General features: G+C 40.4%; 1 protein-coding gene across 1 annotated transcript; it reads right to left on the bottom strand.

The window, feature by feature from the left end:
• Positions 1–10,605: 10,605 nt before the first annotated feature.
• Positions 10,606–26,767, bottom strand: man1b1a (mannosidase, alpha, class 1B, member 1a). Its single transcript, XM_044012826.1, has 14 exons — positions 26,445–26,767; positions 25,348–25,482; positions 24,463–24,571; positions 24,180–24,370; positions 23,258–23,406; positions 23,073–23,176; positions 21,779–21,970; positions 20,280–20,428; positions 17,748–17,936; positions 17,341–17,531; positions 16,462–16,582; positions 14,130–14,324; positions 13,132–13,263; positions 10,606–12,337 (listed from the first exon to the last, which is right to left on the bottom strand). Exons 2-14 carry the CDS (start codon positions 25,447–25,449, stop codon positions 12,119–12,121), a joined length of 2,043 nt encoding a protein of 680 aa, XP_043868761.1. The 5' UTR covers positions 25,450–25,482; positions 26,445–26,767; the 3' UTR covers positions 10,606–12,118.
• Between the last annotated feature and the right edge of the window lie 398 nt (positions 26,768–27,165).

Below are 27,165 nucleotides of genomic sequence, written 5' to 3' on the forward strand. Positions count from 1 at the left end.
ATATATATATATATATATATATATATATATATATATATATATATATATATATACATGTATATATATATATATATATATATACATATAGACTACAGACGGTTGAGATTAAGGCTGACACCTGAATGATCCCTTTATCAGGCCAAGTCTTCAGCCTGTGAGGTCAAACATGAACGAAACACATTTTAAATTTATTCACAGAGATGAATTTTGTTTCCTCCTCTTCATCTGCCTTCTCTCCTCCACACACACACACACACACACACACACACACACACACACACACACACACACACACACACACACACACACACACACACAGTGGAGTGATAGATAACAGTGTGTCGCTCACAGTGCTGCTCAGGTGAAATAAGGTGTGGAGTGATGGCAGAAGTCTCTCTTCTTCATATCCATGGATCAGCAGAACACACACACACACACACACACACACACACACACACACACACACACGCACACACACACGCACCCATGGATCAACAGAACAGCTGAGTCCAGATTAACTTCCCCGCCTTTCTGACACCAGAGAAAATAAACGGGCAAAACAAACTGCAGCTCTTTGCATTTTAGTCACGAGACTGTTGAGTTATGTCACACTGACTTATGCTGCGCCGACACACACACACACTCTCACACACTCTCTCTCTCTCACACACACACAGAAACTTTTAGTTCATGAAAAGAATTTTAGGAAATGTGACATTACCCATTAGCACACATAGCTACTGCGATCTAAATGTACTATATAGCTTTAGAACATACAGCTACTGTGACGTAAACAAATGTTATTTAGCATAATTAGCCCATGTAGCTCCTGTGATCTAAAGGTGCTATTTAACATTAGCTCACTTAGTTCCTGCGATCTGAATGTGCTAGCTTTAGCACATGTAGTTGATGTCATTGAAGTGTGCCATTAAGCTTTAGCACACATAGCTACTGCGATCTAAATGTACTATATAGCTTTAGAACATACAGCTACTGTGACGTAAACAAATGTTATTTAGCATAATTAGCCCATGTAGCTCCTGTGATCTAAAGGTGCTATTTAACATTAGCTCACTTAGTTCCTGCGATCTGAATGTGCTAGCTTTAGCACATGTAGTTGATGTCATTGAAGTGTGCCATTAAGCTTTAGCACACATAGCTACTGCGATCTAAATGTACTATATAGCTTTAGAACATACAGCTACTGTGATGTAAAAAAAGTTATTTAGCATAATTAGCCCATTTAGCTCCTGTGATCTAAATGTGCTATTTAACATTAGCGCATGTAGCTCCTGTGATCTAAACGTGCTAGCTTTAGCACATGTAGTTGATGTCATTGAAGTGTGCCTTTAAGCTTTAGCACACATAGCTACTGCGATCTAAATGTACTATATAGCTTTAGAACATACAGCTACTGTGATGTAAAAAAAATTTATTTAGCATAATTAGCACATGTAGCTCGTATGATCTAAAGGTTCTATTTAACATTAGCTCACTTAGTTCCTGCGATCTGAATGTGCTAGCTTTAGCACATGTAGTTGATGTCATTGAAGTGTGCCATTAAGCTTTAGCACACATAGCTATTGCGATCTAAATGTACTATATAGCTTTAGAACATACAGCTACTGTGATGTAAAAAAATGTTATTTAGCATAATTAGCACATGTAGCTCGTATGATCTAAAGGTGCTATTTAACATTAGCTAACTTAGCTAGCTTTAGCACATGTAGTTGATGTCATTGAAGTGTGCCATTAAGCTTTAGCACACATAGCTACTGCGATCTAAATGTACTATATAGCTTTAGAACATACAGCTACTGTGATGTAAACAAATGTTATTTAGCATAATTAGCCCATTAGCTCCTGTGATCTAAAGGTGCTATTTAACATTAGCTAACTTAGTTCCTGCGATCTGAATGTGCTAGCTTTAGCACATGTAGTTGATGTCATTGAAGTGTGCCATTAAGCTTTAGCACACATAGCTACTGCGATCTAAATGTACTATATAGCTTTAGAACATACAGCTACTGTGATGTAAACAAATGTTATTTAGCATAATTAGCACATGTAGCTTCTGTGATCTAAACGTGCTATTTAACATTAGCTCACTTAGTTCCTGTGATCTGAATGTGCTAGCTTTAGCACATGTAGTTGATGTCATTGAAGTGTGCCATTAAGCTTTAGCACACATAGCTACTGCGATCTAAATGTACTATATAGCTTTAGAACATACAGCTACTGTGACGTAAACAAATGTTATTTAGCATAATTAGCCCATGTAGCTCCTGTGATCTAAAGGTGCTATTTAACATTAGCTCACTTAGTTCCTGCGATCTGAATGTGCTAGCTTTAGCACATGTAGTTGATGTCATTGAAGTGTGCCATTAAGCTTTAGCACACATAGCTACTGCGATCTAAATGTACTATATAGCTTTAGAACATACAGCTACTGTGATGTAAAAAAAGTTATTTAGCATAATTAGCCCATTTAGCTCCTGTGATCTAAATGTGCTATTTAACATTAGCGCATGTAGCTCCTGTGATCTAAACGTGCTAGCTTTAGCACATGTAGTTGATGTCATTGAAGTGTGCCTTTAAGCTTTAGCACACATAGCTACTGCGATCTAAATGTACTATATAGCTTTAGAACATACAGCTACTGTGATGTAAAAAAAATTTATTTAGCATAATTAGCACATGTAGCTCGTATGATCTAAAGGTTCTATTTAACATTAGCTCACTTAGTTCCTGCGATCTGAATGTGCTAGCTTTAGCACATGTAGTTGATGTCATTGAAGTGTGCCATTAAGCTTTAGCACACATAGCTACTGCGATCTAAATAGCTACTGCGATCTAAATGTACTATATAGCTTTAGAACATACAGCTACTGTGATGTAAACAAATGTTATTTAGCATAATTAGCACATGTAGCTTCTGTGATCTAAACGTGCTATTTAACATTAGCTCACTTAGTTCCTGTGATCTGAATGTGCTAGCTTTAGCACATGTAGTTGATGTCATTGAAGTGTGCCATTAAGCTTTAGCACACATAGCTACTGCGATCTAAATGTACTATATAGCTTTAGAACATACAGCTACTGTGATGTAAACAAATGTTATTTAGCATAATTAGCACATGTAGCTTCTGTGATCTAAACGTGCTATTTAACATTAGCTCACTTAGTTCCTGTGATCTGAATGTGCTAGCTTTAGCACATGTAGTTGATGTCATTGAAGTGTGCCATTAAGCTTTAGCACACATAGCTACTGCGATATAAAAGTGTTATTTAGTATAATTAGCACACGTAGCTCCTGTGCTCCTTGAAGAACACCATGTTCATGGGCCTGGGCTAGCCACCATTAGCCATGTTTTAGTAATTCCAGTTGACAGCGAGACTCTACAAACACGGTATTTAGCTCACACACAGAAACAGAACTATGTGTGCGACTAATTTACTGAGAAAGAAAAACAACTAAAGTGATATTAAAAGTGGCAGCCATCTTGGAAGCCTACGGTTGCTCCAGTTTTTCGAGTTGGAAAACTGACTTAAACTGGGACACAAAATGTGCTAATTAGCATGAACACGCTCGCGTGATCTACACTTGCTAATGCTAAACTGCTAAGAGAACACACACACACACACAGATATAGACAGAGTGTTGTTGACAGAGAAGCTAAGCGATCACTGCTGTGTTTGTGAGTGAAACTTTTGTCCCTGAGGCAACAATTAGTTTGTAAAAACACCGAGTGAAGAGACAGCGGTGAACACATTTAAGCCCCAGGCTTCACGTCTCACAGCCACAGAGAGAGACACACACACACACACCTCATTATGTAACCAGGATTGAGAGAGTGTGGGATTATATCTGAGTGTAAACCATGTGTCTGCTGCACTAAATCCTGACTCTGGTAAAACTTTAATAGGATCAGTGGTGAGATGATTGTGTGCAGGCGGATCGACGTGTTTCTCCTCTGCTGATTGGTCGGAATTAATTCTCTTCCAGGTGAATCTCACCAGAAACAACATTTCTCATGATTACACTTTTCTACATACATATTCATGAAGGACACAAAGCTGTAATCTTTAATGAGAAATACCAGAATAAAGATCAAAACACACTGGAAACACTCTCTCACATCAAACCACATAGAGAAGATCTGTGTTTTTAGCTCACAGGGACACAGGAGCTGCTCGTCGTCTGCTGCCTCGTGTGGTCACTGTGTCACTGAGGTGAATCTGAACACAGAATGCACAAAATAACACATTTAAATTTGTCACTGATGGCAGCAGTGGATCAACAACTCCTGTGTGCTGTGATGTTAAAATCACTGGTTTTCTCTATGGGGTTTGGTGCAGGGAGAGTGAGTGTTTTACAAAGGGGTGGAGTGGCTCAGTGGTTAAGACCCCTGTGTGCGAAAGACATCATGGTCGCAACGGTCACAAGTTCAACTCCGCCCCTGGCTGATACTCAATTCCATTGTAAGTCGCTTTGGATAAAAGCGCCTGCTAAAATGACATGACATGACAAAGCATTAGAAAAGTTTGTATAACAGCAAAATAAATTGGCAAATCTATTCTCATGATAGCTTAAACTAAAATATGTCAGAGAATATGAGATTTAAGTAAACTGAGAATAAGTCGTAAAATGAGAATAAAGTTGTAAAATTATGAGAATAGTCGTAAAATCGTGAGATTAAAGTCATAAAATTACAAGAATTAATGAATAAATAAAGTAAAAAAAGAGAATAAAGTCGTAAAATGAGAATAAAGTCGTAAAATGAGAATAAAGTGGTAAAATTATGAGAATAAAGTCGTAAAATGAGAATAAAGTTATAAAATTATGAGAATAAAGTCGTAAAATGAGAATAGTTGTAAAACTATGAGAATAAAGTTGTACAATTATGAGAATAAAGTGGTAAAATGAGAATAAAGTGGTAAAATGAGAATAAAGTGGTAAAATTATGAGAATAAAAAAATGAGAATAAAATTAAGTAAAATGAGTATAAAGTAAGTAAAATTATGAGAATAAAATTAAGTAAAGTGAGAATAAAGTCGTAAAAGTATGAGAATAAAATTAAGTAAAATGAGAATAAAGTAAGAAGTGAGAATAAAGTCCTAAAATTATGAGAATAAAGTAAAATGAGAATAAACTAAAATGAGAATAAAGTAAAAATTATGAGAATAAAATTAAGTAAAATTATGAGAATAAAATTAAGTAAAGTGAGAATAAAGTCGTAAAAGTATGAGAATAAAGTGGTAAAGTGAGAATAAAGAGAATAAAGTCAAAATGAGAATAAAAGTGAAAGTGAGAATAAAGTCCTAAAATTATGAGAATAAAGTCGTAAAATGAGAATAAAGTTGTAAAATTATGAGAATAAAGTAGTAAAATTATGAGAATAAAGTCGTAAAATGAGAATAAAGTTGTAAAATTATGAGAATAAAGTGGTAGAGTGAGAATAAAGTCATAATGAGAATAAAGTCGTAACAACAAATTGCCCACCACTTGTTCTTCTTGGTGACTTCAACATCCAGTCAGAGAAGTCATCCCATCGACTTCTTCTTCATTCGTCTCTTTCTCTCTCACTTGCTCCTTCTCCACCAACTCACAGAGCTGGCAACCAGCTTGACCTCATCTTCACCAGAAACTGCTCCACCTCCGACCTCAAGGTAACTCCACTTCATGTCTCTGATCATTTCTTCATTTCCTACTCTCTCCCACTCTCCCAATCTGATGATCTCATCTCATCAGATATTGCACTTGTCCGTCATAACATTCGCTCTCTCTCTCTCCCTCCTCTCTCTCCTCAACTGTTCTATCAGCACTTTCTTCAGCTGACTCCTTCTCCCTCATGCATCCCAACTCTGCCACAGACACCTTCCTCTCTACTCTGTCCTCCTCTCTTGACTCTCTCTGTCCTCTTACTTCGCGGCGGGTTCGTAAGTCCTCCCCCGCCCCGTGGTTGTCGGACTCAGTGCGTGCTGAGAGAGCCACGATACGGGCAGCAGAAAGGAAATGGAGGACGAGCTGCTTTCCTATCACTCTCTCCTCTCCACCTTCACTGCCTCTATCTCTGCAGCCAAACAATCTTTCTATCAGACTAAAGTTCAATCCTCTTTCTCTAACCCCAAAAAACTTTTCTCGATCTTCTCTAACCTCCTTGACCCGTCTGAAGTAAATAACTACAGACCTGTCTCTCTTCTTGCGCGCTATCTTTAATAAACTCTCCTCCTACCTTCACCGGAACAACCTTCTTGATCCTCTTCAGTCTGGTTTTAAAGCAGGTCACTCGACCGAAACTGCACTTCTTGCTGTCACTGAGCAACTCCACACTGCCAGGGCTGCCTCTCTCTCCTCTGTGCTCATCCTCTTGGACCTTTCTGCAGCATTTGACACAGTTAACCACCAGATCCTTACTTCCTCCCTTCAAGAACTAGGTGTCTCAGGCTCTGCACTTACCCTACTCTCGTCCTATCTTCAAAACCGAACATACAGAGTAACCTGGAGAGGATCCGTGTCGGAACCCTGTCCTCTAGCTACTGGGGTCCCTCAGGGTTCTGTCTTGGGCCCTCTCCTCTTCTCTCTATACACCAACTCGCTTGGTTCTGTTATTCTCTCTCATGGTTTTTCCTATCACAGCTACGCCGATGACACCCAACTCATTCTCTCTTTTCCCAGCTCCGACACACATGTAGCAGAACGGATCTCCACTTGTCTGAACGACATCTCTCAGTGGATGTCTGACCATCACCTGAAACTCAATCTCGACAAGACCGAGTTTCTTTTTCTCCCACCACAGACCTAACCATCACCCTCGACAACTCTGTGGTAACTCCTTCTCATACCACAAGGAACCTGGGTGTGACACTTGATGACCATCTCTCCCTCACTGCCAACACTGCTGCAACAGCTAGATCTTGCAGATACATGTTGCACAACATCAGAAGGATACGGCCTCTTCTAACCCAGAAGGCGGCACAGGTTCTGGCACAGGTTCTGGTCCAGGCTCTTGTCATCTCACGCTTGGATTACTGCAACTCCCTCCTGGCTGGTCTCCCTGCGTGTGCCATATGACCTCTGCAACTCATCCAGAATGCAGCAGCTCGACTGGTCTTCAACTTACCAAAATTCTCCCACACTACACCGCTCCTCCGCTCCCTTCACTGGCTTCCTGTAGCTGCTCGCATCCGCTTCAAGACTCTAGTGCTTGCGTTCCATGCTACAAACGGATCCGGTCCAACCTACACCCCAGCCCGCCCACTCGGCTCCACCGGCAAATCGGCTCGCTGCCCCCTCACTGAGAGGATCGCAGAGGCATTCACAGAACTCGAGACTGTTCACTGTCCTCGCTCCCAAATGGTGGAACGATCTCCCCATCAACATCCGGACAGCTGAAAGCCTCCACATCTTCCGCCGGCGACTAAAAACACATTTCTTCCGACTCTACCTCGACTAAGACGACGACGACAAAAAAAAACAAAAAAAAACGTATACACCACACTTATGACTAGCACTTCATAGTTTGTTCTACTTGAAGCTCTTACTTACTTCTAGCTCTTATTTGTACCCAAATGTTTAAATGCACTTATTGTAAGTCGCTTGGATAAAAGCGTCTGCTAAATGACATGTAAAAAATTATGAGAATAAAGTCATAAATTTACAAAGTTAAGCTCTTGAAAAAAAAAGTCATAATATTATGATAATAAAGTCGTAAAATGAGAATAAAGTCGTAAAATGATGAGAATAAAGTTGTTAAATGAGAATAAAGTTGTTAAATGATGAGAATAAAGTTGTTAAATGAGAATAAAGTTGTTAAATGAGAATAAAGTAAAACATAAAGTGGTATAAAAATGTAATTCTCCTGTGGAGGAACTAAGGTTTTACAGAAAAACACAGAACAAAAACTTTGACTGAAAACCTTTATTTTGAAAACTGGAAAATAGTTTGGACTGAGCCAACGTTAAGTGTCCAATCATCAGTGTCCGAACGCCAGTGTCCTAACGCCAGTGTCCAATCATGAGACACGTTTACAAACAAACGCACATTAAAGGTGCAAACACGACAAAACTCTTCAGTTTGTGCAGAAAAAAACAAAAAAACGACAGTTTTCTCAGCTGATGAACACGAACACGGCGGCTCTTTGTTGTCATGGAGAAGTAAGCGCCACGACAACATGTGCTTCATTTGTTTTTGTAGCATTGAAACTTTATTGATCCACTTATATAATAAAAAAAACCACTCTTCTTCTCTTGAACAGCTGAAAACCATCATCATCGTCATTAAACTCAAAATTCATGATCTGTGTCATTAAAAGGTAAAAACTGTGGATTAAAGTCTCTGCACTTGTTTTACTTTTACGCTTTAATCCACCGCAACATTAACCTTTAACAACCTTTCCTTTTAAAATTATTATTTAATGTGGAAAGAATCTGCAGTAAAAACCATAAATATGAAACTTTAAAAGGGAAAAGAAAAGAATGTTTATCAAAGTGACGTTGACTGAATTTTACCGTCTACATAGAGCCGATGAACCTATAAATAGCTTATTTCCTTGATTTGGTCAATAAAATGCAAGAAAACGTTCCTCAACGTGGAAATAATAATGTTTTTCTTATTTTGTGACGATTTCTTTGTTACACAGAGCAAAGAAACCAGGAAATCTTTTTTTTCTGAAAAATCGGAAAAAAATCACTCAAAAATGATGAATCAATGAGCAAAATAGCTACAAAAAATGAAGCAGTGAAACACTGATGTAGGGGGAACCTTGTCACTGCTGCACCACCAAAAATTCTTGCTCAAGTTGGACCTTGAATTTTCCAAAATTTGTTGTATAAGCAAAAATGTCCAGATTATCGCGATTATCCTGAACAAAATAATAATAATCACACGGACTGTATGTGGGTGAGTTGGACCGGATCTTCAAGTCACTCACGTGGAATTTACGATAAAAACAATTCACCACGATAAATTTGTCGCAAGTGCTTTTTATCGCAATAATATAGTTTATTGTCCCATCAATATACAGAGGAGCCGTGTTTGTTTTTTTGTGGTTTAAACATTGTGATGAAGCAAAAATGTTGTCGAGCTACAGTCGTCGCAGTAAGGGGGCGACAACAAATGCTCTCACGTGAGAAGAAAAATAACTGTAATATACTGTGAAACCATGAAAAATGTGGAAAAACACCACGAGATAAACTGTCGCCCAGCTGTATGTCAACGACAGAATTCAGATTAAATTATCTCGTTATCAAACACGGCTGTCGCACTTTTTGCCGCAAAATCTCAGTTCCTCTGTTATCATCTGTGTGTGATTCTTAACTTGGACCATTTTCTCACTTTTAAGTGTATGTTTAAGTGAGTTTTAAGGAACGCGATAATGTCTGCGACTTTTATTTTCTCTCTCTTTTCGCTGCACTGAAGCTCGGCTACATCAGCTGATCACAGAAGAAGAAGCAGCAATAGCTTATTTTTAATGATGATAATTTTGATAACGATATTTATTTATGATAATATTGAGAGTTGGTGTAGAACTGACACGAGGAGGAAAAATATCAGATAAAAATATCAATATTTTCCTCGTTATAATGATATTTTCTTTCTCAGACATTTTTCCCTCCTTTGCTTCTGTCACATTTTCTGGACATTTTATTTATTTTTTTGATTGATTGATTGATTGATTAACTTTTAATCTGTGTGTTTTAAACCAGCAGTGTCACCAACTGTGACTACATTTAGAAAAGATTTTAAAGGGAAAAATAATAGACGATACGTCTAAAAAAGAAAAAAAAAAAAAAAATCAGCAGATGCACACGTTTGATTCAGTTTCAAAATATTTACACAACGATATGTACATCTATGTTATTCTGTCACCAAGTCAAACGTAAATGATGCAGCAGCAGCTGAAACTAAAACAAAAAACAACCTCATATCTCAGGCACAGGCGAGCACATTCAGTGATGACGTTGTGGGGGAAAAATGGCTTTTGTTGTTTTCTGTGTGAAGAAAAATGACACGACGACGGGATCAGCGTCGGCGTGACAGAGTTTCTTCAGTCGTCCTTCAAAAATGACTTCATGTGGAAACGACCGGAGCTTTTTAAAACGACTCTTCATCGTCAGCGACGGAGAAAAAACAGAGCGAGAAGCTTCACACAAACAGCTGATCATTCATTCATTCATTCATTCATTCATTCTCTACTGCTCTGTGGAAGTTAATCCCAGCTGACAGAGGGTGACAGAGGCGGGGTCACACACCGGGCAAACATACACAGTACAACAGGATGAACTGGTGACCTTCTGGCTGTGAGGCAACAATGCCAGCCACTGTAACACCGTGTGAACCCAGCGGGAGATAATTCGGCTTAATTTAAAGCTGCAGTCAGTGATCTCTGCGAAAAATAAATCATTTTAACGCGTTATCCAATGGGGAACGAGGGGGGACATCGGAACGTTAACTCAAAAATAGGGACGGAATACCGATATCACAAAGTCCGATACATGATTTTAGAATGAAGCTGAGAACGACACATTTGTGCTGAGTCATTTCAACGAAGTCGTTCTACAACTGTCACAAATTAATGTTAAATAAAGAGCCCAAAACATGACTCAGCATAAAAGCTTCTGCTGATTTTATTTACATTTTTACAGTCTGTGCACAGTGAAGCATGCCATATATGTAAGATTTTTGGATTGTATCAGATTTTACATTTTTATCTGTCTGATATCCGATCCAGTGATTTTCAATATCAGACCGATACTGACCAATATTCCATCCCTGCTCCGAAATAATAAGTCATAAGCGAAGCGACGGTGTAAGTGTAAGTTCCCAACCATCCCATAATGACGAGAAAGCTGCCACGGTCACGTAATACCATGTTGTACCGTTTACTCTCCTGCCAACATGGCCGACATGTGCTCAAACATTTGGCATCAAAGCGCTAACAGCGCTACAAAGCAGAAATCCAACCAGTGTGACGAACTTACACCGCCAACGCAAAGAGTACAGATAAATGTTTCATGAGTCGCAACAGGGGACATTTAATCCCTAAAAAAACTCAGATTACATTTACATCAGTCACTTGAGTTGAAATATTTGAATTTGAACACTTGGATTAAGATCTGGGACTTCGCACAACTGTGTTTGTGTCACATGTTACTATGAACATCGTTAGCTTTAGCTCGAGTAAGCGATTTCTCGTCAACGCTGAAAAACCCGACCGTAGTCGCATGAGAGCGCAACATAAATCTCTTCACATTCAGTTCAGTGTGAACGCACCTTTAAAAATCAAACCACAAACCCGTTTTCCCCTTTAACTGCGTAATAACGTTAGCCTCATTTACATTTAATGCTACGATCAGAAGTGCAAACGTTAGCTGCAACGCCACCGGCACGGACGTTGCCTCATCTGGTAGGAGGAGCTTAACACCCAAGTCTCCACCCCCAAAACAAATCTAAAGAAATAAATATGGAAGATGGATGCGTAGTTGTAGCATTCCGCCAGAAATGACGCAGACGAAGAAAAAATTATTAGCACGTTCACTCCGGTTTCATGTTCTCACAAACGCTGAAGCCGATAAAATCATTGAATTCTCTGAAATTGTTCCACTTTTCACCCGTTTCAACCCGGGATTAAATGGGTCAAAAACACACGTTTAAACCCGGGATTAAATGGGTCAATAACTTTAAACCTGGGATTAAATGTGTGTCTTCTGAGTGGGGTATATGTACATTTTGCTGAGCAACAGTGCCCCCCGCAGCTTCAAGGAGAAATTAGGATTTTTTTACTTTACAAGATGAACAAAAAATCTTACAGGAGAAACACGATCGTCGTCGTAACCTGGACACTCTTACAAGAACGTTCCCGGTTACCGAGGTAACAAACCACGCCCACTTTCTTCTGCTCCATCCTTTTCTCCTCGATAGAAAAACAAAACTCTGACAGGAGAGACCAGCTCTGACAGGAAACCTTTCAAAAATAAACTCCTCCGTGTGGTAAATGTATCACAGTTGTGTGGACAGCACAGGATTGATTTACCGCACCGTCACGACAGTCCGGTCCGGACCGGACGCCCCCACGACTCGAACCAGAGCCTGACCTTTTACTCGCGACCGTGACCTTCACTTGGGCGGAGACGGCCATATGGGCAGAGGGTGAGCCTCCGTGTTGAAGACGTACTTGTCTAACCTGAGCAGGTCAGCGTTGGCGTCGTCGTCAGAGAAGAGCAGGAACAGGTACTTGAGCGTCTCGCCCAGGAAGAAACTCTCCATCTTGTCCCGAGGTCCGGGATTAACCGGGTCAAGGACGTTGTTAATGGATGTGTAGCCGCCACCAGAGACCTGAAGAGATGGAGGAGGAGAAGGAGAAGTCTGGTCAGCAAGTCAGTGAAGCAGAAAATTATAGTGTATGATGGAGCACATTTAAAGTCATAGTTCAGGTTTTTTTAAGTGTGGTTGTGTGAGATACCTCGTCCACACCAAACCCCATAGAGAAAAATCAGTGATTTAACATCACAGCACACAGAAGAATCAATGCACTGCTGCCTCCATTAATAAGTTCAAATGTGTCCTTTTTGTCATTTCTGTTTGAAATCCCCTGTTAGGATTTATTTAAGTGACACAAAGTGACCACACGAGGCAGCTGCAGACCAGCAGTAGAGCAGCAGCTCCTGTGTCCCTATGAGCTAAAAACGATGATTTTCTCTATGGGCTCTGGTGCAGGAGTGAGTGGTTTATGAAGTGGTAAAAACTTACATTTCCTTTAACGTAGTGGTGAAATAAAGCAGCAAATATATTCTGAAGATATCACAGAAGGTGCCAGATGCAAGATACACAATATACATATTTTCTTATCTTTACTCTTTTTTTAGTAAAATACTAACCTGTTTTAAAGTAATTTCAAACATGAACAAAATATATGCAAGATATTTGCGTACATTTGCATTTTCACACATTATATGTCTTTTGTAGCAAACCTGGCTTAAAAACAACCAGAACATTCATGTAAAAACTTTAGCTGAGTGTGACAAAACAAAAAGGTGTGCCGTGCGACATAAACAGAGGTACAACTGCTCATTTTTATAAAGTGCAATTAAAAACGCGATTAAAGAAAAGCTGATGTCAGCTCTCTGTACCTTTGTATACTTATTGAAGCTCTGCAGTATCTCCCAGCCCCAGTCTCTGTACTTGGTGTCCTTGGTGAATCTGTACATGTAGAAGAGACTCTCCACAGTCTCTGGTCTCAGCAGGTTGTGTCTGTCTGCAGGCTGAAGGACAAACACTTTATAATCATAAAAATAAAGAAAAATAATAAAGATCAGATACAGTGTTTAAAGTTTGACGCAACAAAACGTCTATTTAAAAACGAAGAGTTGAGATTGAACTAAAAGGTAAGAACAGGAGGAATATAAACAGCTACTTCAAAAAAAAGGTATAGTTCTGGGTTTTTATCATGTGTGGGTGTCGGCGTGAATAGTTTATGAATAGTAACCAGGAATCACCCACTTTAGACGCTGAACAAAAGCCTCAGAATTAAAATGAAAGTCAGTCTACAATATCTTATGAATATGTGTTGCTGCCTCATGTCAGCGGGAAACTGTAGTTTGTGTCACATAAACTCTCCCACACCAAAGTCCATATAGAAAATCTGCATTTTTAGCTCACAGGGACACAGGAGCTGCTGCTCTACTGCTGGTCTGCTGCTGCCTCGTGTGGTCAGTTTGTGTCACTAACGTAAATCTGAACGACGGATAGTCATAAAAATAAGATATTTGAACTTACTGATGGAGGCAGCAGTGGATCACCAACTCCCGTGTACTGTGATGTTAAAATCAGTGATTTTCTCTATGGTGTTTTGTGTGGGAGAGTGAGTAGTTTAAAAAACTTTGAGTTTTCTGTTTGAAAAATTCTGTCTAACGTTGAGAAAAAGCAGAGACAATTTATTCTTAAGATATCGTAGACTTAGGCAGGTGTACATTTTTACAGAGGAGCCTTTCGATAAGTAGCTAATATCCAAGTGTCTCATAAAACCACACTTGAAAACAACCTTAATTTTTATATCAAAGAGCGTTTTATTGCCGGCAAATTAAAAGATGATTAATTAAAAAGCCACCTCTCGGCTTTTCATCCTGACCTTGACAAAGACGTCGCGGCTGTCGCTGGCCTGCAGGTTGAAGTGTGCGATCTCAGGACTCAGACCCGTCTCCATCTGCACGTACATCTGGTGACACGTCTCCATCAGCTGCACCGCCAGGTCCATGTGGTCCACGGGGAGACCGTTGTGGGCCCCGAGCGCCAGAGTCCCCGGCAGGAAACACACCAGGTGATCCTAGGAATATTATCATATAATTATAATTATGCACATATTACATATTGTTATAACAGTTCTGGCAACTTTACTGCCGTTTTTGTAACACAATATTATTTTTGAAAAGATAAACCCGACGTTTTCATGGAAAATGTATGTTCACAGGTTCATTTGATGCATTTTAATTAAACATATGCACTTAAATGTTGAGTAAAATCAGTGGGTTCTGACTCAGTTTATGATAAAATACAGAGGAGCTTTGTTTACGCTGCCTTGCTGGCAGGAAAAAGCTTAAATAAACGGCGTCAGTGGTGATTTAAAGTTGTCAAGCGTTGACTGAGCTCTTTATATCCACAGAGATCGAGATGTATTTTGCATAACGTGACAGACTGACTATATATCTGAGCCTTTTGCTGCCGAGTATGAAAACAGCAGCACACTACTAACACACTGCAATCAAAGTAACACACTGCAATCAAAGTAAGAATGGGAATCACAGTGAATACGATACGTCATAACGTGATACATGGTCCACGATACAATGAAATCTGTAGAAAACTTTAAGGGGACATATTATGCAAAATGAACTTTTTAACCATTTCAGTACTTATATTTGGGACTCTGGAGGCCCTACCAGTCGCCAAAGTGTGGAAAAAGAATACTCAGTGATGTTTTCGTGGTCCCCCTTAGTGTAAGTATAGGCGATAAAACACTCGATGTGCTGTTGGTGGCTGCACAGTGGAGCACAGTGTTTTACAGAGGATTTTAAATATGAAGCTAATGTGCCGGACAAAGTCAGCAAACGTATTTAGTATTTAGTCAGCGACGTACAAACACACACATTGTTAAGAAAAGGTCACATAGAGCTCATAACTGACCATTCTGACACGTCCTAATTAAACATATTTGTTCAGTACGTCCTCCATGACCGGAGCACAGACTCAGTCTGATACAATCACATAAAGCAGCTGTTTATGCAGCTCGCCGCAGACGATCAGCGTTGACACAGAGTGCAGCACCGCTGATCGCCAGCGGCGAGTGGCGAGAAGCGAGCTGCCTAAACTGTCGCTGTATGTGTGAGTGCCCTCACAGGAACAGACCACGAGACATGGATACTTAGGGACAGCACCGCTGATCGCCAGTGGTGAGCTGCCTAAACTGCCCGGAGCACCGGAGCTGGTCAGCGGTGGCGAGGTCTCCGGAGCACAGTCTCTGGTCTGATACTGTAACATACAGCGGCAGTTTATCCAGCTCGCCGCGCGCCGCTGGTGATCAGCGGTGCTGTTCCTAAGTGTTTTTAACTGATTTACAGTTCGGCAGTGTTCGGCTCGATCCTTATGTAGGACGTCTCTTCCTGTGACGGCACTCTCGCTGTTTTCTGCGCACGCTGCCATGTTGATATTGTCAGAGAACTAGTGGATGAAGGGGGAGACGAATAGAGCTGTAAAGCGCTGTAAAGAGGACAAATCAGAAACCCCCTGGAAGAAGTGGGTGTGTGTTTGCCTGTGTCTCATTTGCATATAAAGGGACCATGCACGGGGTGGAGTGGCTCAGTGGTTAAGACCGGTACCCTAAGTGCGAAAAACATCATGGTCGCAATGGTCGCAAGTTCGATTCCACCCCTCGCTGACTGTACTCTATTCCATTGTAAGTCGCTTTGGATAAAAGCGTCTGCTAAATGACATGTAATGTAATGCACGAAAACCGAGCGTTCTGAAAGGGGCGGGTTTAGCAGGGTTATTGAACTGCTTCATCCTTATGGTATTTTGACCAAGGCATGTCACTGACATGTTCATAAGGACACCAGGGAACAATTTTAATGGGGGAAATAGGGTATAATATGTCCACTTTAACCAAACAGACGCGCGCACACACACACACACACTGCTGTCCCTGGAAATGTGTTGCATTCACTGAGCAAAACTTGTCTCATTAAGTCAGAAAAACCACCCAATCAAAGCTGTTTTGATCCACACTGATCCCCGCAGGTGAGATTTTAAATGTACGCCATGTTTTATGACACACAGACACTGAGTCTTTCCTGCGGCTCAACCGTCTCACGTTCAGCTGCTGTTGTTGTTGTTGTTGTTGTTGTTGTTATTGTTGTTTTATTCATCAGCTCAGCTCTGACACATTGAAGTTAAAGTGAGACTCTCACCATCTTAGGGTTGAAGCGGTTGTGAGACAGCTCTCCGACAAAGGTCAGTTTGCTCGGCCCCGTCTGTCTGACCAGGTGTTTCTTCACGCCCTCCACGGCCTGTATGTAGTCCTCCAGCAGACTGAACACACACACACACAGACAGACACACAGACAGACACACAGACACACACACACACACAAAAGCTTCTTCAGGTTCAACATGAATATATTTAAGCAGAAAACGTCCAGTGACGTAAACGTGGTGCAGACGAGCTGCTGCTGCTGCAGGTTTAAAAACCAGCATCAGAAGACATTGAGTTTAGTTTGATAAATGCTCGACAGGCTTTGAGTCAGTTATTGCTGCTCTCACCTACAAAGTTGCATAAGATTTTAAAAAGAACACGAGTCAGTGCTCGTGTTAAATATTTACTTTATTCACTCCATGACTGAAAATACTCACTGTTCTGGAACAGAAAAGAGTGTAAGAGCATCAGCACTCATCCTCTCATCTAACTATCATCCTCTCATCTCCTCAGTCTAATCCTCTCAACTCCTCAGTCTCATCCTATCATCTCCTCAGTCTCATCCTGTCACCTCCTCGGTCTCATCCTCTTATCTCCTCAGTCTCATCCTCTCATCTCCTCAGTCTCATCCTGTCATCACCTCTCTCATCCTGTCACCTCCTCGGTCTCATCCTGTCACCTCCTTAGTCTCATCCTCTCATCTCCTCAGTCTCATGCTCTATCTCCTCAGTTCATCCTCTATCTCCTCAGACTCATCCAATCAAAGCTGTAACATGAAATAAGGTTTTAACCGTCAGAGAAAGAGACAGTGTGTTGTTGTTGTTGAGTGTTAATGAGTGAATGACAGAATATGAAGTGGTGAATGTGCACTCACTCATCCTCGGTCTTTCCTCCCTGAATCCACTGTTTGAGCAGATATTCATAGTAACTGTCGGCTCTGGCTCCCAGAGTGAAAACTCCTTTGTGGGAGAACTGACCGCTGTTGGTGTTGATGAACATCGGAACCAGACCGTCGTGTTTTCCTGGCAGTTTGTGAACCAGCCTCATCACTTCATTCACAACCTCCTGCAACAACAACAACAACAACAAAACACATCACATTTCTGGAACATTCACAACATTTTGGATTAAAACACTTGGATGACACATGAGTGATCTCAAGCTGCACTTGTTTGATTTGACTGATTTTAAGTCAAGCAAAACTGCAGCTTCTCCTGACCTGATACTGTGGTACCAGGACCTGATACTGTGGTACCAGGATCTGATACTGTGGATCCTGACCTGATACTGCGGCTCCTGCGTGAGGCGGCTCAGTTCCCTGAACTCCAGCTGAATGCTCGTCACCTCGGCCAGAGTGGAGTCTGACGTCCAGCGGGGAGGGTGCGCCGTCCCCTTCCCGATGTTGACGTCAGAAAACGGGATCTTTGAGGGAGTTTTGAAGGCGGGCATCAACCTGGACCCGAGATCTTTCTGTGATTGGATGTAAATCATTGTCAGATAACAAACATCTACTGTTTGTGGGGTAAACATTTGTATTTTTAAAGCTATAGTACGTAACGGTTTTAAAGCTGTAGTACTTAACATTTTAAAAGCTTTAGTATGTAATGTTTTTAAAGCTGTAGTACGTAATGTTTTTAAAGCTGTAGTACGTAACGGTTTTAAAGCTGTAGTACGTAACGCTTTTAAAGCTGTAGTACATAACGTTTTTATAGCTGTAGTATGTAATGTTTTTAAAGCTGTAGTACGTAATGTTTTTAAAGCTGTAGAACGTAACGGTTTTAAAGCTGTAGTATGTAATGTTTTTAAAGCTGTAGTACATAACGTTTTAAAGCTGCGGTTTTAAAGCTGTAGTACGTGTGTTTCTAAAGCTGTAGTAGGTAATGTTTTAAAGCTGTACGTTTTTAACGCTTTTAAAGCTGTAGTACATAACATTTTTAAAGCTGTAGTACGTAACGTTTTTAAAGCTGTAGTAAGGAGCGTTTTTAAAGCTATAGTATGTAACGTTTTTAAAGCTGTAGTACGTAACGTTTTTTAAAGCTGTAGTACGTAATTTTTTTAAAGCTGTAGTACATAACGTTTTTAAAGCTGTAGTACATAACCCATTTAAAGCTGTAGTACCAGGTACTATTTTTAGTACCTGCTCCAGCGAGGTTCCAAGTGTGCTAAGTAGGTACTATGTGATGATTGGTCAGACTGCTGGCCGCTGCCAGAGTCCCGTCACAGGAAGAGACGTCCCACACACAACCAAGCTGAATAGCGCCGAACTGTAGATCACTTGAAGCTACTTAACAAACCTAAAAACGTGGGTTAATCTCCAACAACTACCAGGGAAACCTCTATATTTAACAGGAGTCTTTTAAAGTGGAGTGGTGTATTTAGGGACAGCACCGGCGATCACGAGCGCCATCACAGACTGCTGCCGCTGTAGTCTGTGGAGTGGGAGGCTGTACTCCGGAGACGTGTGGACAGAAATCCATCCGAACAGTGTTGATTTGTAGATCAGTTAAAACTACTTAACAATCCTATAAACGTGGGTTAATCTCCAACAACTACAGACGTCTGGTGTAAAGTCACTAGTCACTGTGTGTGTGTGTGTGTGTGTGTGTGAGGCGTATCAAACAAAGTCACCGCAGTTTCACTCAGCCGTGTAGTGATGACTCCGCCCACGTCAAGTAGGTACTTTTTTGTAGTGGTAATGCAACCTAATCGTGCCGAGGCGAGCCAGTGGAAATACACCATTAGAAACACAGTGAGAGTCGTGTGGAGTTGATAAGACTTCATTAATATGCATTTATTTATCGTTAAAAGTCACTTACTACAGTTTTAATTCTAACTTTTTAAGGTAAAGATTATCTTTTAAAGCTGAAACAACTTCTCTAAAGTTAAGTTCCTGTAAAAACACACAAAATAATCAATGCTGCAGTTGTACTTTAAGTCGTTAATTGCTTGTTTTTAATTATTTGTTTTATCTTTTGACTGCTCTGTGAGCCTCGTGGGGACAAAATAAAGATTTTTGAATTAAATATCACTTTGAAAAAATAATTGCGACGTCAGGGCGAAAGTGGTGGAGGATTGTTTACGAGGAGAAAAGTGATAACTTAAATAAACTCTCCCAACTGCCATAACAAATGTGGTATTGAGAAGCTTTTATTATTATAATGTGTTTTATTTTTAATAGTTGTTTTGGGTTGCGTTGTTTGCTTGTGTAAAACAAAACAATATGTTAAAGAAACAATTAAAAAGGGTCCATATTATACAGTTCCAGCATGACTCAGCTCTACTCTGTTTTTCTTTGCTTTTCCATCCGTGATAGAACCTGCTGGTTTTTTAGTTCCTGCTCTGACGAGGTTCCAGTTGAGCTGAGTCGATACTAAAGTGTGACGTCGACCGACTGTTGGTCGGAGAGCGTCGTCACTGAAGAGTGACGAGCACGGCGTCCGAATCAAAGCCAACAATGTCCAACTGTAGATCAGCTAAAAAGACTTAAAAATACTACTTCAAGTTCCAAAATCTACATCTAGAGTAGAGTCAAGAGCGTGACGTCTAAAATGTAAATATTTAACAGAGTCCCCTGGTGTGTTTAGAGACAGCACTGCTGAAAGCCGCGATCGTGAGTTCAAATCACGACCACGATCAGTGGCTGTGTCTGACTCTAATGATTCAGTTCCACCCAAAACAACAGTTTACAAGTCACTAGTTTGTGTCACGTATGAAACCACGTCACAGCAGTTTGCAACAGCAGCCGTTGCTATGACAACCCCACCCACGTTGAGGAGGAGCTATGAAGTCATGGAAGACCTCCCACTCACTCACCGCTTTGTCCAGAAAGAGCTGCTCTCCTGTGAGATGGTAGGTGCTCAACAGTCCACCGAGGACGCGGATCGTCGTCTCAAAGAGGTTCACGTCCACGTTCCTGTTGAACGAGAGCTCCTTGTCCACCCACGACTTTGCCTCGTCAAACTCTGAGCGTTAGGACGACAACGAGAGAGAGAAGCATGTGATTTATTTAACACGGAGGGTCAAAGATGTTTTCTGCCTCCAGGGATCAGTGAACTCCTGTGATAGTGTTTTATCTTAAATAAGAAAAGTCAGCATATAATGTGAATGTTGCCTCTGGTGACACTCGGATCATAAATATTCAGTTGCTTGTTTGTTTGCTTTAACGGACTTTAATGTTGAAGAGGATAAAAACATGTTTTGTGACCCAGACCTCATCCGTTCATCTGTGACAGAAATTAAACTCCCACATCCTGTTCTTTACTCTTTGTAAGACCACTTTGTTCTTCTGTAGAGGACGCTAGCATCGACACTTATCCAGACTCCTGTTTTAGTCACATGATCTTTACGTGTTTGCTGATATTCAGGCTGCAAATAATCGTTAACTATTTTGATAGCCAGTCGTTTCATATGTTTTTCTTAATACTCCTTACAAGTTTGTCTAAGAAGATCTTTCAGCTTCTTAAATGAAACTATTTTCTGTTTTTTTCGCTCCATAACACAAAGAAATCTGGTAGATTTGTAGACAAAGACATTTGAGAACGAGAGATGAGCCGATACCATACTCAGTATTAGTATCAATCCGATACTGGTCAAAATCACTGGATTAGATTGGAGGAAGAATTGGTGTCGGTATCGGTCGATACTTTTTGATATTGGTATTGGTTGATATGCAAGTTTTTAATATTAGTATCAGTCGATACATGAGTTTTTGATGTCGGTAGATATGCGAGTTTGTGACATCGGAATCAGTCGATGCTTGAGTTTGTTACATCGGTATCAGTCCATACTTGAGTTTGTTATGTAGGTATCGGTCGATACCTGAGTTTGTTATGTAGGTATCGGTCGATACCTGAGTTTGTTATGTAGGTATCGGTCGATACTTGAGTTTGTGATATCAGTATCGGTCGATACGTGAGTTTTTGATATCAGATTGGTCGAAAAACAAACAAATTTGTGATGTCGATATCGGTTGATACTCAATAAGAGTATTGGTATCGGACAGTAAAAAGTGAAATTGTGCAACAATTCATTGATTATTAATCTATTTGTATAATAAATCAATCATGTTTTCTGACTTTGTTCAGCTTCTTAAATGTAAATCATTAAAACTGAATAATTATCATCATTTCCAGGTTTCTGAAACACAATCATCAACATTTTCTGACATTTTCTGGACCAAACAACTTATCAGTTCTTATCGACAGTTTGAATAGGTATAGAATCAGATTATCTCAGATTATCTACATTGTGAGCTACCCTGCGATTCTCACCCTGAGCTAAGACAAAGAGAAATAAAAAAAGATGTAGAAAACCTTCTTTAAGGCCCAGAATCCACATGGTGTCCAGTGAGTCAATGAGGGTCAACCCGAGTCCGAACCACTCGCCGAAAGACTTGGAGATGGGTTTGAGCTCGTCGTGGCCCCAGGCGAACTCCTTGTAGCCTTTCCACGCGTGTCTGAAGGCGTCACGTACGGCCTCCACTCGGTCCACTCTGCCAGGGGAAACTACACAGGAGACGCACAAGAAATCAAAGTGACCAAAAAAACAATGTTTTGAAAGCCTGTGTTTCCTGTAGGAAGCAGTGAAGAGTGATTATTTCCAGCAGGATGAATTTCTGAGGTTTGTGTTCATCCTGCTGCTGCTGCTGCACATGGGAGTTTTTCCTAATGCAGCAGCAGCAGCAGCGCGCTGTCCAAAAACCACTTTATAGAACCTATTTAAGGGGGAAATTTCCATGAGTGGACTGAAAGAGAGCGATAACAATGAAAAGTCTGGACTTTTCCTCTCTTCCATCCTCCGTTATTCACACTTCTAATGATGGAAACTTTACATATGAGGGGTCACAGTGAAGCAAGTGTGTGTGTGTGTGTGTGTGTGCGTGCGTCGGTTTAAAGGTCACTTTCCACCTTGGGTCAACAGATTAGACACAAACACAAACGCGACCAGGACGTGTACGTGATATATATATATATATATATATATATATATATATATATATATATATACGGGGACATTTTTTGACCTTTATGTCTCCATCTGTACGTTTGTCGTTCTGGGAGTTTTTGAAAGAACAAACGGTGAATGTTTTTGTGAAGTCTGAAGTTTGTTCCCATTCAATTTTGGGACGGTAAAAGCAGGTGCAAATTCAGACTGTTGTTTGTTGCTTTATCTCATCATTAGACAAACCTTTCCATCTGGAAAGTGAAGCTCACTCTCCTGCACCAAATCCCATAGAGAAAATCAGTGATTTTACATCACAGCACACAGTAGGTGCTGATCCACTGCTGCCTCCATCAGTAAATTCAAATGTCTTATTTCTTTATTTCAGAGTTTGAAAACCTTTATTTAGATTAACCTCAGTGACACAAACTGACCACACGAGGCAGCAGTAGCCCAGCAGTGTCCCCGCGAGCTAAAATCGCTGATTTTCTCTATGGGATTTGGTGCAGGAGAACGAGCAGTCTGAAAACTAGGTTTCCTGTTTTTTTTTTAAAAAGTGTCTAACAATGAGATTAAGTGTTAAACATATTCTATCAATCTTAATTTAATCAAGTCAGTCTTTTACAAAAAACAGCGATATCGCATCATCCGTATTCCAGCACTGACCTTCCACTAACACAGTGGCAGCAGGGGGCGCTGCAGCGTCTTTCTGGACGGCCGAGGGCGGAGCCTCTGTGACCTGGTCGGCTTCGATAACTGCTCCTCTCCAGCTGCAGGACGAGAGTGAAACGCGGTCGTGTGATCGGAGCGTTCACATGTTTTAGCTGTGAAGGGAAAAACAAAGTGATCACCTGACAATCTTCTTATCTTTGTCCTTGTCCTTGTCCTCTCCACCGTCTCCTCCGTCCTTTAGCTCCTTCCTTCCGTCGGCGACGGTGTCGGATGCGTTTGCGTCTCTCTGCAGACCCGGGGGCCCTCGCATATTTAAAAATGTCTTTTTCTGTGGAAAACAAACAGCTACAACTAGAAAAAGGGGCAAATAGAAAGTACAGCATTCATTAAAAGTACAGCAGGCTGTTTTTTGGGGGGTTTTCTGCGTTATTGATCAATAATTCTATGAAAAAACCTTTTAGTATAATGTAATTTAAATAATACGAGAGCACTAAAGAAAAATAGATTTAAGTCAAAATCTGAAGTTTTCCACTGGAAATTGAAGTTTGTGTAACTTTTGTAAACTGCTCACTCTCCTGCACCAAACCCCATAGAGACAATCAGTGATTTTACATCACAGCACACTGTTGATCCACTGCTGCCTCCATCAGTAAATTTAAATGTTTCTTTTTTTATTTTGGTGTTTGAAATCCTTTATTTAGAATCACCTCAGTGACACAAAGTGACCACACGAGGCAGCAGTAGACCAGCAGCTCCTGTGTCACTGCAAGCTAAAATCACTGATTTTCTCTATGGGATTTGGTGTGTGAGAGTGAGCAGTTAGAAAACTTGTTTTGCTGTTTAAAAAAAAAAAAAAAAGTGTCTAAAAATGAGATTAAGTGTTACATATAAAGATATCATAGAGTTATGGTAGTTTAGATTTTATCATGCTAGTCTTTTGTTTAAAGAGCACAAAGTCCAAACTTCAGCCGTAAGCTGAAATATTCCTTTAAGGGTTAGAGTTAGTCACATAAACAAAAGCTTCAGCCTCACAAAGCGCACAATTAAACAATTACACTAAGTCATTTTTGAGCAAATACAAACTCAAACATCTTCCTTTACCTTGAACGGAGGCTTAGCCATGACAGCGATGTTTGGTCCTCTGGGTTCTGGCACCTCTGGACCTTGAGCTGGACCCAGATGCGGACCCACCACAGGAGCGGGGGCTTTCACTGCTGCAGCTGGACCCAGAACTGGATTCACTCCAGGAGGTAAGTCCTTCAGATCCAGCCAGTCTTCACTGTCAGATAAACCTGCACAAACAAACAGAAGGAAACACTCAGGAATCAGCGCGGTGTCCTGGTCTGAACTGACGATCTGTGGTTTGTGGTCTGGGGTCGTTCACCTCTCCACTGCTGTCTGAGGCTCGGGTACGAGAGGAGTCCGAATATGAGCAGCAGAGCGAGCAGGAACAGGAGGAGGCTTCTCTGGAGACGAGACAACTGCTTCCATTTCTGCAGGGTAATCATCAAAGACAACAAAACAAGGGTAAAAAAATATGCACTTTTATAAATTGTGTATTTTTACTCCCTTTCTTCAATAAATTGCGTAATTGTACTCCATTCCCTTAATAAATTGTGTACTTTTACTCCTTTTCTTAGATAAATTGTGTACTTTTACTCGATTTCTTTAATAAATTGTGTATTTTTACTCCCTCTCTTCAATAAATTATGTACTTTTACTCCTTTTCTTACATACATTGTGTACTTTTACTCCATTTCTTATATAAATTATTGTACTTTTACTCCTTTTCTTATATAAATTGTGTACTTTTACTACACTTCTTACATAAATCGTGTACTTTTATTCCCTTTCTTAATTAAATTGTGTACTTTTACTACATTTCTTACATAAATCGTGTACTTTTATTCCCTTTCTTAATTAAATTGTGTACTTTTACTACATTTCTTAAATAAATCGTGTACTTTTATTCCCTTTCTTAATTAAATTGTGTACTTTTACTACATTTCTTAACTAAATTGTGTACTTTAACTTCTACCAAATTCATTTTTTGTACCTTTACTGTAAAAATATCACTTTAAGGTACTTTATACATGACTGGCAACGTCCTTTTCTGACTTCAGGTGTGAATAGAATGCACCATCTCTGGTCTTCACGGTTATTATTTTTCTATTTTCTTGTGTTTCCTGCTTCTCACTCTTTGTTTATAGCTCTCTCTGTGTCAGACGCGGGGGCTCACGTGTCAGGGCGGCGGCCGTGCTGCACTCACCCTCCAGCAGGACTGTCTCCGGTGTTTACCGTTGTTGTATGCGTTACCGTGCGGATCGCCGAGTGTCAGGGAGACAAAGTCCTTGCGAGAAGGCGGATACATCGTCTGCTCAGGGACGGAGGCGAGTCATAGAAGCTGCAGGAAACAAGGTTTCAGACATGTTTACAGAGTTAGATCAGGCATCTTCTCAGTGAAATTATGGAAAAACTGAAGATGCTATTTCAAGTCTACGATATACATATAAAATGTATGTTTGCTGCTTTATTTCGCTGTTAAATATACTTTTAGAACAGAAGAATTGAGTTTGTGTCACTTTGTAAACCTCCCATACTCCCACACCAAATTCCATAGAGAAAATCAGTGATTTTAGCTCATGGAGACACAGGAGTTGCTGCTCTACTGCTGCCTCGTGTGGTCACTTTGTGTCACTTCAGTAAATCCGAACTACGAATTTCTACACCGAAGTCACTTAATAAAACTTTGAACTCACTGACGGAGGCAGCAGTGGATCAACAATTTCTGTGTGCTGTGATGTTTGGTGCAGGGAGAGTGAGCGGTTCACAAACGTCAGTTCCCTGTGATAAAAGTTAGACTAATAATGAAATAAATCAACATACATGTTATTAAACACTGAATAAACTTATGCTGGTGTTGTTTTATGCAGGTGTGTATATCGTTAAAATCTGTTTTTACTGACAACTGTAAGCGTCATGCTACATTAATGCTACTTTCTTTATTTTTTTCCAGAATATTCTACGTAATATATATGTGAATATATAATTAAAGTCAATAAAGCTGCTCAGTTAATTTGTATTTAGTTAACATGTGAAAACAATAAGTTAAGAAAGTCAAATGCAAACAAACACACACACCAAACAAACACACCCCTATACACACACACATACACAAAGGTGACTCTCTCACTGTCTCACACACACACAAAACAAACACACACCTATACATATACATATACATATACATACACTCACGCACACGCGCGCGCGCGCACACACACACACACACACACACACACAGGTGACAGTCTCTCGCTCTCTCTCTCTCCCTCTCTCTCTCACACGCACACAGGTGACACTCACCTCAGTGTGTGTGTGTGTGTGTGTATCTTCTTCCTCCTCTTCCTCCTCTTCCTCACGGTGACGTTTAATCCACCTGAAGCTAAACAAATGTTAGCTAACAGTCAGACATTTTCTCTCCCGCTTCGTTTTTTCTTCTTCTTCTCCGTGAACAGAGAGAAAAAACGTCTCGTCGTTAATTTTCACGCAAACAAACACGAACGAGCGACAGAAACAACGCGAGAACACGCGATAAACTGAGAGAAAAGCCGCTAAAGTTAGCGACAGTTGTCATATGTATGTATCACGCTCTCACACACACACACACGTCACTCATGTACACACTCCTCCAGGCAGATGCGGAAGAAGAGCGAGCGCCGAGGGGGAGGAGCCTTAGAGTCATGTGACGCGTGCACGTGGTAAGAGGCATTCACGTACAGTCGGAATAATAGGAACATTAAGTTTCCTTCTCAGAAAAGTCACTCGGCTGCTACACGGAGTCGGAAAAAGAGTAACTATCTGTTTTTATTTTGAATTTAAACAAGTAGATATTTTTATAATATATCATATACGTACTCTTTCCACTCAAATTGAATCATGTTTATCATAAATGATTAATTTTTTACTGTATTGTTGTGTCTTGATTCTCCAGCTTCTGCTTTTTGATTTTCTTTACGTACATTTGTTGTAAATTTTTGTTCTTTAAATGGCAAACAAGTATGTGTAAATATGAATTAAAATGTTT

Source organism: Solea senegalensis, linkage group LG21 (assembly GCF_019176455.1).
Source record: "Solea senegalensis isolate Sse05_10M linkage group LG21, IFAPA_SoseM_1, whole genome shotgun sequence".
Classification (NCBI taxonomy): domain Eukaryota; kingdom Metazoa; phylum Chordata; class Actinopteri; order Pleuronectiformes; family Soleidae; genus Solea; species Solea senegalensis.

Coding starts and splice junctions, on each gene's coding strand:
- man1b1a (XM_044012826.1), bottom strand. CDS start 25,449: ATGTATCCGCCTTCTCGCAAGGACTTTGTCTCCCTGACACTCGGCGAT. Junction 24,572..25,347: donor GGAGACAGTCCTGCTGGAGG/GTGAGTGCAGCA, acceptor ATTACCCTGCAG/AAATGGAAGCAGTTGTCTCG. Junction 16,583..17,340: donor GGAGGAAAGACCGAGGATGA/GTGAGTGCACAT, acceptor GTGTGTGTTCAG/TCTGCTGGAGGACTACATAC.